Raw genomic sequence first — 12554 nt, forward strand, 5'->3', positions numbered from 1 at the left:
ACAATGAGTGTATTATCTATATAATTCATAATACTGCAGGTATATTTGGAAATAAATTTCTTCTATGTATGAAATAGAACTTGGGCCCAAGTCATAAATTTAAATTTTATATTAGAATTACTAAATATTAGGATTAATATACTAGAACAGGAATAGCTTTTAAGTAAACTCCTAATGTGTGAATATGGATTCATAAAAAAAAGACAGAACCATACATTTACACATTTTATTAAAAGAACCAAAAAATAAACAACACAGAAGTAGCATACTAAAATGACTCGCATAAAGCACACTTCTAGACACAAACAAGCAGTACAGCACTATAACCTGGGGGGGAAATGGAAAAAAAATCAAAGCATCTATCCTATCGATAGCAGTTGAGGGAATGAACTATGGCATTTTGGAGGCAAAATATGATGGGAAGAGTTTTCATCTGTGAATTCTCATGGTCATTATTTAAATCTGTAACTGTTGCACAGGGCTGATAGTTTTCTTATCCACAGGTATTTTTAAATTGACATTCTTTTGTCCTAAATTTGTGATTCATTTTCTACATTATCCTGGATTGTTGTTTTATAAGTGCACAGAGTTAGCCCTTAAAAAACAAGAGTACATTTAGGAACATCTTTTCTTAAAATCTAAATGATTGTAATTTGGGGGTATGATAAATGGTTCACTTGCTGATAATTAAGGCAACAACAACAATAATCGAAGGAAATTTACTTTGAAAAGGGCAACCCCAGAATCCAACGATAGGATGGTCGTATTATTCTCTCAACTGCTAGACACAAAAGACATAGCAACAGAATAATTTGGTTTCCATCGTGAACAGACAGCATCCGTGATACATTTTTTTCCTTTTAGGTCTACTATAATTGAGGATGGGTTCTACTTAAAGATAACATTTCTGTGGAATCATCCTGCTTTGGAGTATTAATGGGTGGTTCTTTCCTAGGCAAGGCCAAGTGGAGGGGCTAGAAACTGTAGGAACTAGTCAAACTAAGCCCTTTCCTGGGTTTAATGGCAGAGGTCCCTTCTGGGCCTCAAGTCATGCACATTTTGTTATGCTTCCTTCTATAATTTGACTCACTGAAACATGGTCCCTATGTTTCGGCTCCAAAGAGTGGGACCCAATGGCTGTCAGCATGGACAACATGCCGTCAATTAATTGGTTATCTTTCGTGATGCTTCTAGGTTCATTCTTACTATTTAATAGATGATTCTTCACTTAAAATTGTCTATTTCTCTTGACCTTATGAAAATATATTCTTGTGGCTTATAGGTTCATAGGGAAATGTCAACACAAGAACACAGGGTAAGTTGGGAAAATATTTTGGTGATGAGGTGGAAGTTGGAGTCCCTAACTATAGAATGCATGAATGCTTACATTTTGTACCAGTGGAAACACTGGTCAGATGGTCAGGCTGTTAGTTGTAGAGCTGACTCTAAGTGATTAAGGGCTGAAGGGGGGGAGAGAGAAATTTCTAACCAACTGGCCCTGAGCTATTGGATAACGGTAAGGCTTGGATTGCTTTCTGGCTTTGGCTTATTTTCCTCTCTCTGTAAGTGAGAACCAGTAAGATGGGTAGCGATACTAATACCAGCTTCCTCAATCCCAGGATGGGCTCCTTCTCCAAGGCAAGGGCGACACCCCAGGATGTGAGCGACTCAAAGTACCCGTGGTGATCTATCCTCACACCTTTCTAACCCCATTGCCTGGAGGCAACAAAAAGTTAGACAGGGGAATGGTAGGTGACCCCGGAGCTAAAATTGACAGAGATGGTCTGTTTGAAACATCCTTTTCCAGCTCCTACACATGTGAGATTTGGGCTGGTTCTCTTCTGTTTAGTTCAAACAGTGGGAGGCTGTATGGCACAGTGGAGCACTTTCTAATCTGGTAGAGGCAAGTCAGAGAACAGCTTCCACTGAACAGGTCTAAGGTAAGTAAAGCCATTTTTAAAGTTTATAAAGTTGTGCCAGCATTTTTTTCCTTTTGTTGGAGGGAACGAAATGCCCCATGCTGGCCATCCTTAACTGTAAAATTAAGTCTTTCGATGGTTGCCAATTGGGGTTTGGGATCTGAATTTTAAAGGAGAAGTAGTGGTGAACGTTAACACTTTTGATTGTCACGTAAGTGGATAGTAATTGATGTAACAGATACATCTCAATTGGTAATTTTCTGTGAAAGATGAAATCAAAGTTGATCAAAATGGATCTATCCATCTTGCAACCTACCGGGCATTTCACTGCTTGCAACCATTGAAGAAAGAAAACCTTTGCCAGAAACCTGCCTGGTGTGTGTGTGTGTGTGTGTGTGTGTGTGTGTGTGTGTGTGTTTACAATGGAGTTTAATCTAAAAAGCCAACAATCTTTGCTACTGGTCTTGCTAAAAGAGGGAGGCCTTTCGCTCTTGGCCAGTGCTGTTAGCAGAAGGTGACCTGTCACCTGTTACCAGTCTTTTCTTTTGGTGAACTGTAGTGAACCAGAAAGCCTTCCCATCAGCAAAGCAACATCGTGCTTTAGTGAAGTCTTCTAGCAAACCCCCCCTCCTTCTCAAGGCCTTAGAAATAACTCTATCTTAACTAACTTTTCCGCTATTATCACAGCTTTCTTATATTTAAAAAACAAAAGCTCCAAGCACAGCGTTCACGGACTATGTACATAAGTGCAAAAAAGATGTGTCTCACACAGTCGCACCCTAACTGAGGCCGTCAGTTACCTGCAGCATATGTCTCTCAAACACTGTTAAGGGGTCATTCCACAGTATCTTCATGCATGGTTTTACAAATACGAACTCATTTCAAAATACGCACCCATCCTTCTTTAATCCTCATTTGGATGTGTTGGGGGTGGGTATATAATTCCAGAAAAGAGAATTTTTGTAGTGACAGCTATGCCTCCTGCATAGGGTAATTTGGAATAAATAATGTTTTGAAAAAAGGTCAGGTAATAGATTAGAAATGCAATGATGGTGCTTCGAAGTCGAAATACTGTGGAATAACCCTAGCCTGACTCTAGAATCCATGTGTTGTAAACTTTTTGATCAAAAAGTCACGTAAGGACACAAATTCAACTTTCGCATGGCAATCTGGGATTAAAGAACAATTCAGCCGGATCTGTTCTCTGAGTTTTGAGCTATACCTTCTACGTGCTCATACTGTCAAAAACAAGTAAAATAGTTAACAAGTAAAATCATCACAAAAAAACACGTGTCTAAAGGTAGCCATGTTGTAGTTTTGTTGCTAAAGCAACGACTAAATATAATTAGTTAAAAGTTATTATTTGTATATAAAGGTAAGTTTGTTCTTAAACTGTGAACTGTAAAGAATAATTATGGACTATACTCCGTATCTTATCATGCTTCGGTGTCAGTTTAGAACCTACATGTAGTAAACTCTTAAACTTTTCTCTAACTCTCTTGTAAAGTTAAATTCGTTAGTGACTTAAAGATATAAAAATGTAGTATAATAAAAACCTTAAAAACTAAAAAAAAAAAAATGAAAACCTGGCACCAATTAGTGACTTAGTGGTCAGAACCTATATTTGCAATCATTATCTACAGTTTGATGATGCTATCAACTAGGTTTGCAAAAAAAAAGTTGATACTCTTTTAGATACTACTCATTCTGGTGCCTTTGACGGGCACTGGTAAAATTAACAATGAGGCCGCTGTCTTCCTACATCTATTCAACACAATCGGGAGAGCCTATTTCCCTACTTCGATTTCAAGGTGTGTAGAAAAGGAGAAGAGACAAAAAGAAAGAGGATTCCAGTTTCTAATCATTCTGTGCATTACAGCCTACCCTACAGACTAAAATAAGTCGGAACCTTAGTGAACACAGCCCCATGGTGTAGGACAACACTTAACGGCAAGATCAAAGTGCTTTCGCATGTTTGAAAATGGATGGCGAAGGTTGATGGAGGAGGGAGAAGATGGCTTTTCACATGACAATGAACTACAGATTAGACTCTAGTCTAGACAAGTGAGATGAAATGCAACAGCTGGTTAGAGAATCATGCTCCAATTGCAAAAGTAAATACTGTATTTAAATAGCAATTTTATGAATCCATTTAGTTTTAATTTCATCTTAATCCCTCTTTAAAATATACTTCTGTTCACATAGTGCCTTTAAAAAATTTTTTGATACTACTAAAACCCTCTTAACAGATAACTTTTAGATTATTTTCTCTGTATACCTGACCTGTTTTATCCAAGTTTCAGTACTCTTGCCTATTTTTGCAAAAGGCTGAGAGAAATGGACAAAAACAATAATTCGGGATAAATAAGAATAGAAGCCCTTGTAAAATACAAAGCTTATAAAATGCTAACTAAGAATCACAAGTGGTTAGAATTTTATATATACAATTCATCCAGTAAATTATTGTTTAGAGTCACTGATTAGTTTTGTGACTTGGCTTTTTCACTGGAAATTTATAGTCTAATGACTCTCCTTTCTTCGTTTCTTTTCTTGAATAAAGAGAATCTGAGTAAGTCATTGCACAACTAGTTTAAAGAGTGCTATCTTACAATTGCATTTTTGTCAACGTTCTTTCGCATCTGATCAAAACTTTAGTGCTTTGAATCTTCTTTCTTTAAATTCACTTACAAAGTAACTTTTAAAATGCCAGCTATATCAAATATTGTGGCACCAAGACTGCAACTACCCTGCAAATCCTTCACTGAACCTCTTACTGAAAAAGAAGTCATCACTGATGTCTTCCAGTGCTCACAGCATCATAAAAACCACCGTACTCTACGCTTCTTGTCTATGTACATCTTCGTCAGAAGCGGAAAAGGTTAAATGAGACAGTACGTTGTATCAAAACATCAAATTACACAAAAGAGTTCATTTTGCACTGAAGACATCTCTATCCCCTTTGAGGAAGACACCAGACTAGCTCGGTGCATCCTTCCTGGGTTTGTGTGGTTAGCTCTGGAGAGGCACTGGCACGGGTTCTATACACAGGTTATTTCACAAAGGCCTACTCTACTTTCTTCTCTAACAATGTTAAGATTTTGGGAAACAGAAATGAAGTGGTTCAAGGAATCAACAGGTAAAAGTCTGGACCCCTCTTGTTCTCGAACTCCAGGCAATACTGTTAACAGATGACAATGTCTTGACACAAGCAAGACCATTTAGAAATTACTGACGATCATGATTCGGGATCAATCATTAAGAACAACAGGGTATCCACTACCAAACAGCTCATTTTGCCCTTTTGTATTCTCAGCGGAATGTATCTGCTTTGGGATGGAGTCGCGAATGTTCTGCAGCACAAACAATTCGAAACAGAGGAACAACCGGAAGTCGGGAGATTTTTCTGGGTCTAACTGCCCCCGATTAGGTAAGTAGCCGTGGGCAGGTCACGTGCTCCAGGCCCCAGTTTTATCCCTTGTGAGAAGGAGGTTGTGCCAACTCCATTGTTCTGTGATTCAAACAGGGCTAGCCAGCTTAAGGTATCCTAAATCCGATTTTCTCTTTGCTTGTCATTTTCACAAAGGAAAACAAACCTGCTATACATCTTAAACTTGCTGATTGTATGCTTTCTAGAGAGAGAATACACATTTAGTAGAAAATATTAACCCTAGGCTGATGGGAAACATCATATGGTTCTAGCACTGTATAGCAAGAGTGACTTTAATAACTGACTACAGTGGAGGAGGTATGTCACCGACCATACGAATTACTATTTTACTGGGTTATACAATTATTTCATGAGGATTAGTAACGTGAATTCAGCTCAGCTCCATGGAGCGTAGCCGGTCTGTCTCATCCAAAGGGTGCTGAAAACCTCTCTATTACAATTTTCAAATACATATAAAAACAAACAAATCTAAATGAAGAAACAAAAGGTTTGGTTATGATATGACTCTGTTGTTAATAAAGTCTGGGAAAGGCAACACTTGACTTAGATGCTGGCCCCTTCGCTGAAGTGTCCAACGGAACTGGAAATTCGGTTGAACTGAATCTGAAGACAACTGTGGACAGCCTTCCTAGCAATTTTAAGTAAATCGAAAAAATCATTTGAAATGTCTTCCTACCCTCCACCTCACCCCCACTGTTTCTCCCAACCTATAGTCACGCTCCAACTGTGACCAGTGGAGAAGACTGTCCATTTGGAGAGGAAAGACCTCACTTGGAACCAATTCTCTTTCACTCTGACTTTTGCAAGATTGCCTCTTATTATTCCAAGAGTAGTCTAAGGAACATGTGCCATTTTCGTCAAGAGAATGGCATTTGTGTAAAAGGTTACATTGCAACACTTTCCTCTAAAACGTAAAAACGATCTCCATGCCGTCCCTTCCCTGTTTAATTTATAACCTACAATCAGCATACCTTTAAGGCTCCAAGTACCAATTTTCAGCTGAAGTTGACAAATGGCTCAGCTTTAGATGCTCAACCTAGGAGATAGGATCATTGAACCACGAGAAACGTCATGGGCACTGCCCATAAATGCTGAGAAATTCCTCTAAAGGTAAATTGTGATTTTGCAAGCTATTTGAGGAGTGAGACTAGAGGTTCATATTCTCAGAAGTTCCCTGTTTTTTGCAGGTGATTATGTCTCTCTCCCCCAAAAAAACCTAGTCATGTGATTGTATTATGCCAGGTCAGATCCGCAGGTACAAATTATACATATGCGTGTTTATAATGAATGCCTGCGTCAAGAAACCTACAGCAATGTTCTAAAGAGAGAGAAAGCATATTAACATTAATCTGTTATGTTTTTCAAACACAGATATTTCTGTTTCCCATTAGTAATATTTTAGTTGAAATCAAACACCACACATCTAGAGGAAAACACTATAGTATGTAAAAATCTAACACAACTCAACACACCACAATACAATACAATACAATAGTGAGGAAAATGGTACTGGATACATTTGTTACATTCTAAACCAACCCAATAGACTGTTGTGTAAACAAAACAGTAAGGTAACACTTCAAAACAGACGAACATTTACCCACCAAGAATGCACAGTAAGCCAACAGTCCACTGTGGAGATTCACTCAGCATAATGGTTATTGGAAAATCACAAAAACTAATGCAACAAACTACAAAACTTTACAGTCACGTTGTACCTACTAATTCAAATAAGATAAATGTTAGTTATTCATTTTCTCTGCGTGTTTTGTTTCAACATCTCCACTGACTGTTCAATGCTTTGTTGGTTTTGTTTGACTCTGTTGGTTGGTATATGCGTTTTGTTTAATATATTGACCGCACCACACTTATTGTTGCGTTGGTAGAAGAGGACCTACGAGAATATATGTGGAAAGGCCATATGGAGGTTCTCACGGAGAGATCTTGATACTCCGTAACTCTGTTGTTCAGAATTTCAACTGAAATGGAAAGAGAGAGACAGAGAGACAGAGAGAGAGAGAGAGAGTGAGAAATATGAAGGGGTTATTGAAGTAGGAGTTGGGATACTTGGTTCTTGCACGCCAGTTCTGTATGTGAACTGCCAATACATTCCCCACTGTGAGTTTCCTACCCTACATCTGTGAAGCTCGGGCTGTTGGAAAGGGTCACAGAGAGTCATACAGCATGACGGTTCATGGCCTCACTGAGTGCTAGTGCACAGAATTGCCCTAAGGTGACAGAGAGGTATTCAGTCCTTAAAATCGTCATCTGCACGATGCCTGAACGTGTGGAAAACATCCACTCATCTCTCCGCTCCCTTCAACTTCCTTCAAACATCTATTGGGAAAACATGTTCGATACCCACCATTTTAAAATATGAAAATATTAAACATACTATAAACTTTTTTATCTGAATGGTTTGGAGCCATGCAGAAATAGCCAAGGTGTGAAATCTAGGTATATAGCAATTTACAAAATTATGTTTTTGAACTTTGGAGACATTTTCAACATCTGTTACACATTAAAGTGATTATGGTGTGCCAAATACGTCTAAATTTTCTAATGGAATCCAGCAAAAAGGAATCACGATTTTCAAACATGGGCTGTTGGAAAGCTCATCATTATATTTGACAACTTTTGTTTATTTTATTGTAAAGCAGCCCATGAGAATCAGGCAGGGGTTTGCAAAACCTATATTCTCATGTTTGATGCTAATCCCAAGTTGCCACCATCCCCAGTGATTTCCCTGAAAACAATTACAATTTGCAGCTACTTCTGTTATTCCATGTAGTCAAAGGTGTCTTTTTAAAACATTCCTTGTTTTAAAGGACGTGTTCGCCTAATGGTCTAATGTGCAGTCAGCCGTAGGCTCTGCCCAGGACAGAGTTCAGGTTCTGGGCCAGGTTCTGGGGACCTAGTTCACCAAGAGAACAGAACCATCACCTCCATCCATTAAATGAAACACTCCTCCAGTTGTGAGAACCTCAAACTTTCAGTGACTAATTCACTCAATTCAGAATTTGTACACTTGTTTAGTAAGGCCCTATCAGTAATTAATTAAGACACCTAGGAGTCTTAAGTGGCTTGAAAAGTCATATTCTCCAAGTGAGGACTGCTCAAATTAAGTGTGTGCAACGCCCGGCTCTGGACCGGGCCAACGGGAGATCAAAGGGGTGGGGGGTGTGGGAAGGGGAATCCAACAACAATTTTTTTCTTAAAAAGCCACGATTTGAATGATGATGATGATTACGTTACTAAACTATGTCACTCAAAATTCAAAACAGCTGGAGCAATTCTGATAGACTTACACGGAAAGCAACACAAAAAAGACAGTGTAAAAAGCACGATCTTTTACGACATCATGCAAGAAGCATATTGCTGACTGTCATTGTAGTCAGACTGTGACAAAATTACTTTGCTTTACTTCAACAACAACAAAAAAATGAAGCTAGAAAAGTGTTAAGGAATTAATATTCAAATGGGATCTGTGCCTTGGGCTGACAACTTACGCTCCTTTAATAACAGGAAAACATTTCAGAATTTGTAAGCTCATTGGGAAAACACAGTACCGACTGTGATTTTTTCACAGCAAAAATTGCATATTTGCTCTCCACATTTCAATTTGGAAAATTTGGAATGCTTAACTCAAGCTCTAAGTTATAAGCAATGCCTGTTAGTGAAAATATTTACCAAAGCCTTTAGCAAGTGCAATTGTGTAAATAAAAGATATAATCTATAAATATTATTCATATTAATACTTAAAGAAACTTACTGTTCTACTGGTAACTTCTACATCTGTGAAACAAACATGCTGCTATTCAGTTCATCTATTGATAATGGGGATATCTATAGTAGTAAAAAAGATTTTAGATTAAAATAGTTTCTTGAGAGAATCCCATTTATTTGTTCACTGTTTGGGCATGGCAATTAAAAAGCATAATCAATTTCACAGAAAAATTGAGACACATTAACCATATCCACTAATAGTTAAGTTTGCAAAGCACAGATTAGAATGTGGCTTATTCCCCCAGCGGATTAATGCTCTATGTGCTGTGTGGTTATTACACTTGTAATTGAAGTAGCTGTGGGATGTGCAGCCTTAAAGCATGGTTACCACCTTAATAAGGCAAAACAGCCCTCGAGTTACACAATGATTGTTGTACGTATCTCATGACAATTTCAAGACTCTCCCCCAATTTAAACTTTGTCTTGGGAGTCCGCCTATAAATACCTAAAGCAAATGAAAATCACAACAACACAGGCACATCTAATGTCCATGTGAGAGCTCTGATGTCATCGCTGAGTGTCACCGAGTATCAGAGTGTCGGTGTGACATCTCTGATGTCATCACAGGGTAATGATAAGCATATCTATGCCCTGGAAAGAAGTGTGTTATTTGGCTTTCTTTCCAGCAGATCTGAAGGTAACAGGTGATGATAGTACCAAGTGCAAGTTCAAACGCAATAACCAAAACAATGGCAGTAAAATAAAATAAATTCTTCTCTTGACCAGTGAGGAAGCATTTAAGGAGTACTTAGTATATGTGTTTGAGGATTGGTGTGACAGCAGCAATTGCGAATAGAGCATATGAAGAGTGACCTCTGGGAACTGATTAAAAATGAGAAAACTGCTGATTCATCTCAGGATGGGTGGCAGATACACCCCTCTAGAAGATACGCAGAAACAAAAATTCTCAATGTAACGACTGCTTTAGAAACACACAGGAATACAGATCACTGTCTCTTGCCAATCCCAAAGGCATATACTGTGCCTTACCAACACAAGGTAGTTATCTAGGTCCGAACAGGTAAAATAAATGGCCAAACCTGATTGCCTGTAGCTGTTGCAGCGAAGGGAACGCTGGTGGCAGGTGTTGTGGCTGCAGACATAGTGGTAGGAGTTGCGCCGTGCATCATGGGCACTTTCAGTAGGAAACCATGGAAGCAACACACAGGAGGGTGGAGAATTTACGCAACCATGACAGACACGATGGGATGGGGCGTGGTAGGTACCACAGCAACAAGCCATGTGACATCATCGTAATGGACACACCAGGGTGCAACATGCAATCACAGTCAGTGCAAAGCAACACAGCGTGGAAGGGGGGGAAATTTAAAAAGAGAAAAGGGGAGAGCCAATTATAGTTACCATTAAGGAAAATGGAATCATTCTCAACAGCTAGCTGTTTAGCAGAATCCCATTATACAGTTGACTTAAAAAGGCCAAATTTTCGGAAGGGGTTATGATGAGCGCATAAAACAAAAGCTGATTTTACCAAGGCTATCGGAATACCTCATCGAGCAGACAAGCGATTGGGATGCACATTTGAAATGTGAGTGGGGAAGTGTGAATTGGTGCTCGCGTTCACTAACTTAGAGACCTGAGTATCGTCACTACATTGGCAGGTGCAGAGAGACAGTTCCAGGTATACTTACCTGATCTACATGCAAAAAAAAAAAAAAAGGCAGTTTGATTGGTGGGTAGATGGTGGGGGAGCAGATATGAAGAATACAGTGGACTATGCATGCAGGGCTTTAAGTACACCTCTAGCAAATCCCTGGGAAATCTAGGCTGTTTTTGTCAAACAAACACATGGGATGCTTCCCAGTAAATATCCAACAAAATCTCGTCTTCACCGCAATTATTAAAGTGACGACTGTAGGGCTGGCAGCTGTCACATCTCTTTCAGGGTATTTTCTTTTTGCCTTTTCTAGTTTCTATCTCAATTTAAAAGCTTTTGGGATCGTTTTCTCATTTCTAACTAATTTTGGAAAGCAAACTAAGGAATTAATGTGTGAATGGTACAGCGCGAATGGCAAGCGTGCATATATAATAATTCATGTCTACATCCACTGAATTCAGATTTTCTGAAAGTCTGCAGAGAAAGTAAATGGCCTGGAGAGAGGAAAATCAATATACACAATGTCACAGAAACCACAAATGTACCCCAAGTGGGGATGAACAGAAATCCTGTAGTTACCCCCTAAGCGTATCTCCAGTTAGCCAGTACCTATAGACCTCCCTTAGTGTATCACCTGCCGATTCTAAAAACACTCTCGCTTTCCCTTTCAGAGCACAGCAACTATACAGGAAGCAGAGCCCCTGAAGCATGCAGTTGGCATTCCGACACAGAGCTCTTAGGTGGAAAGACGGGAGCAGGGTCACAGAATGTGAAGGCAGACACATTTCACCAGCTGGCAGAAGTCTGTTCTAATCATATGCGTGTTGATGCTCTTGTCAGTATCAGTGGACATGTTTTACTTCCTACAGGGGACAGCTGATCCCTCCATAACACAGGCCCCACCTCCGTGGCCAGGGTCACCCCCTGCTATGTTTGTGAGTGCTACTACTGTGTGGATGTCATTTTGACCTTTGGTTTTATTTCAATAAACCTGTTTGTCCCTTTTGGGTTCTGCATCTACTCTGGTCAATCAACAGGACGGAGGTCAGGCTGTGGCAAACTCTCAAAAAGGATGAAAAGCACTGGAATGATAGGACATGGTGGGGTGGGGGGGGTGCGGTGGGACCATCCCTCCCTGTATCAAACGGAGCTCTTGCCCCCTGGTCTGTGCCCATGGACTGGAGGAGCTGAGAACTCCTACGATGGAAACAAGTCACTTTCTTGTCTTCTTCAGTGTTCGTGACGTAAAGATCGTCTTGAGATGGCTACTAGATTGTACTGGTGACTGATTAAAGGATTGGTGGGTAAGTGATTGTTAAGAATCACATATCCCCAAAGAGTCATTTTGAAAGGATTCTGTTGTGCCTGGTTCCCATGCTCCTGGCACTTCATTCCAGAACACTACAGAAGGCCCTAGCTTTGCCTAACTCATCCTTTGTCAACACAGAGTATTGAATGATTTAGATCTTCTGGGTAACTTTGGTGGGGGGAGGGGGGAAAACTGTTCTGTTGTACTTTATGAATTACGTGTTAGAAAGCAACAGATGTAAAGCTAAGAACAAAACTGCCCCTCCTGGCTGCCTAAGGAAATGTTTCAAAAATATTTCGGCTGCAATTTTTAGGATGAAAGGGGAGAAATGTCAGGGTCAGTATTTGGCATTTGGCCCCAGTGGCGATCACCTAGGACTCAAGAGCATAGCACTGTTGTCATTCCACAGAGATGTGAAACAGACAGCACCCTATTAAATCTTCAGTATTCAGAAAATGTCCAAAGAGTGCTAAAATA

The 12554-nt window shown here is 39.6% G+C and overlaps 1 protein-coding gene across 8 annotated transcripts in view; it reads right to left on the reverse strand.

Moving 5' to 3' along the window:
* Positions 1–212: 212 nt before the first annotated feature.
* Positions 213–12554, reverse strand: part of MBNL3 (muscleblind like splicing regulator 3) — a 106976-nt gene continuing 94634 nt past the window's right edge. For 3 of the 8 annotated variants that reach the window (XM_019803453.2, XM_019803451.2, XM_034649244.1), the window contains 3 exons: positions 10194–10288; positions 9140–9213; positions 7211–7346 (listed from right to left, as the gene is read on the reverse strand). In XM_019803453.2, coding sequence (XP_019659012.1) covers positions 9157–9213; positions 10194–10288 — 152 coding nt within the window. In that variant the 3' untranslated portion in view covers positions 7211–7346; positions 9140–9156. Of the gene's footprint in view, positions 7347–9139; positions 9214–10193; positions 10289–12554 lie in introns of all 8 variants that reach the window. The other 5 variants (XM_034649248.1, XM_034649246.1, XM_034649245.1 and 2 more) reach the window with 3 other exon arrangements.

The sequence above is a fragment of the Ailuropoda melanoleuca genome, chromosome X (assembly GCF_002007445.2).
Source record: "Ailuropoda melanoleuca isolate Jingjing chromosome X, ASM200744v2, whole genome shotgun sequence".
Classification (NCBI taxonomy): Eukaryota; Metazoa; Chordata; class Mammalia; order Carnivora; family Ursidae; genus Ailuropoda; species Ailuropoda melanoleuca.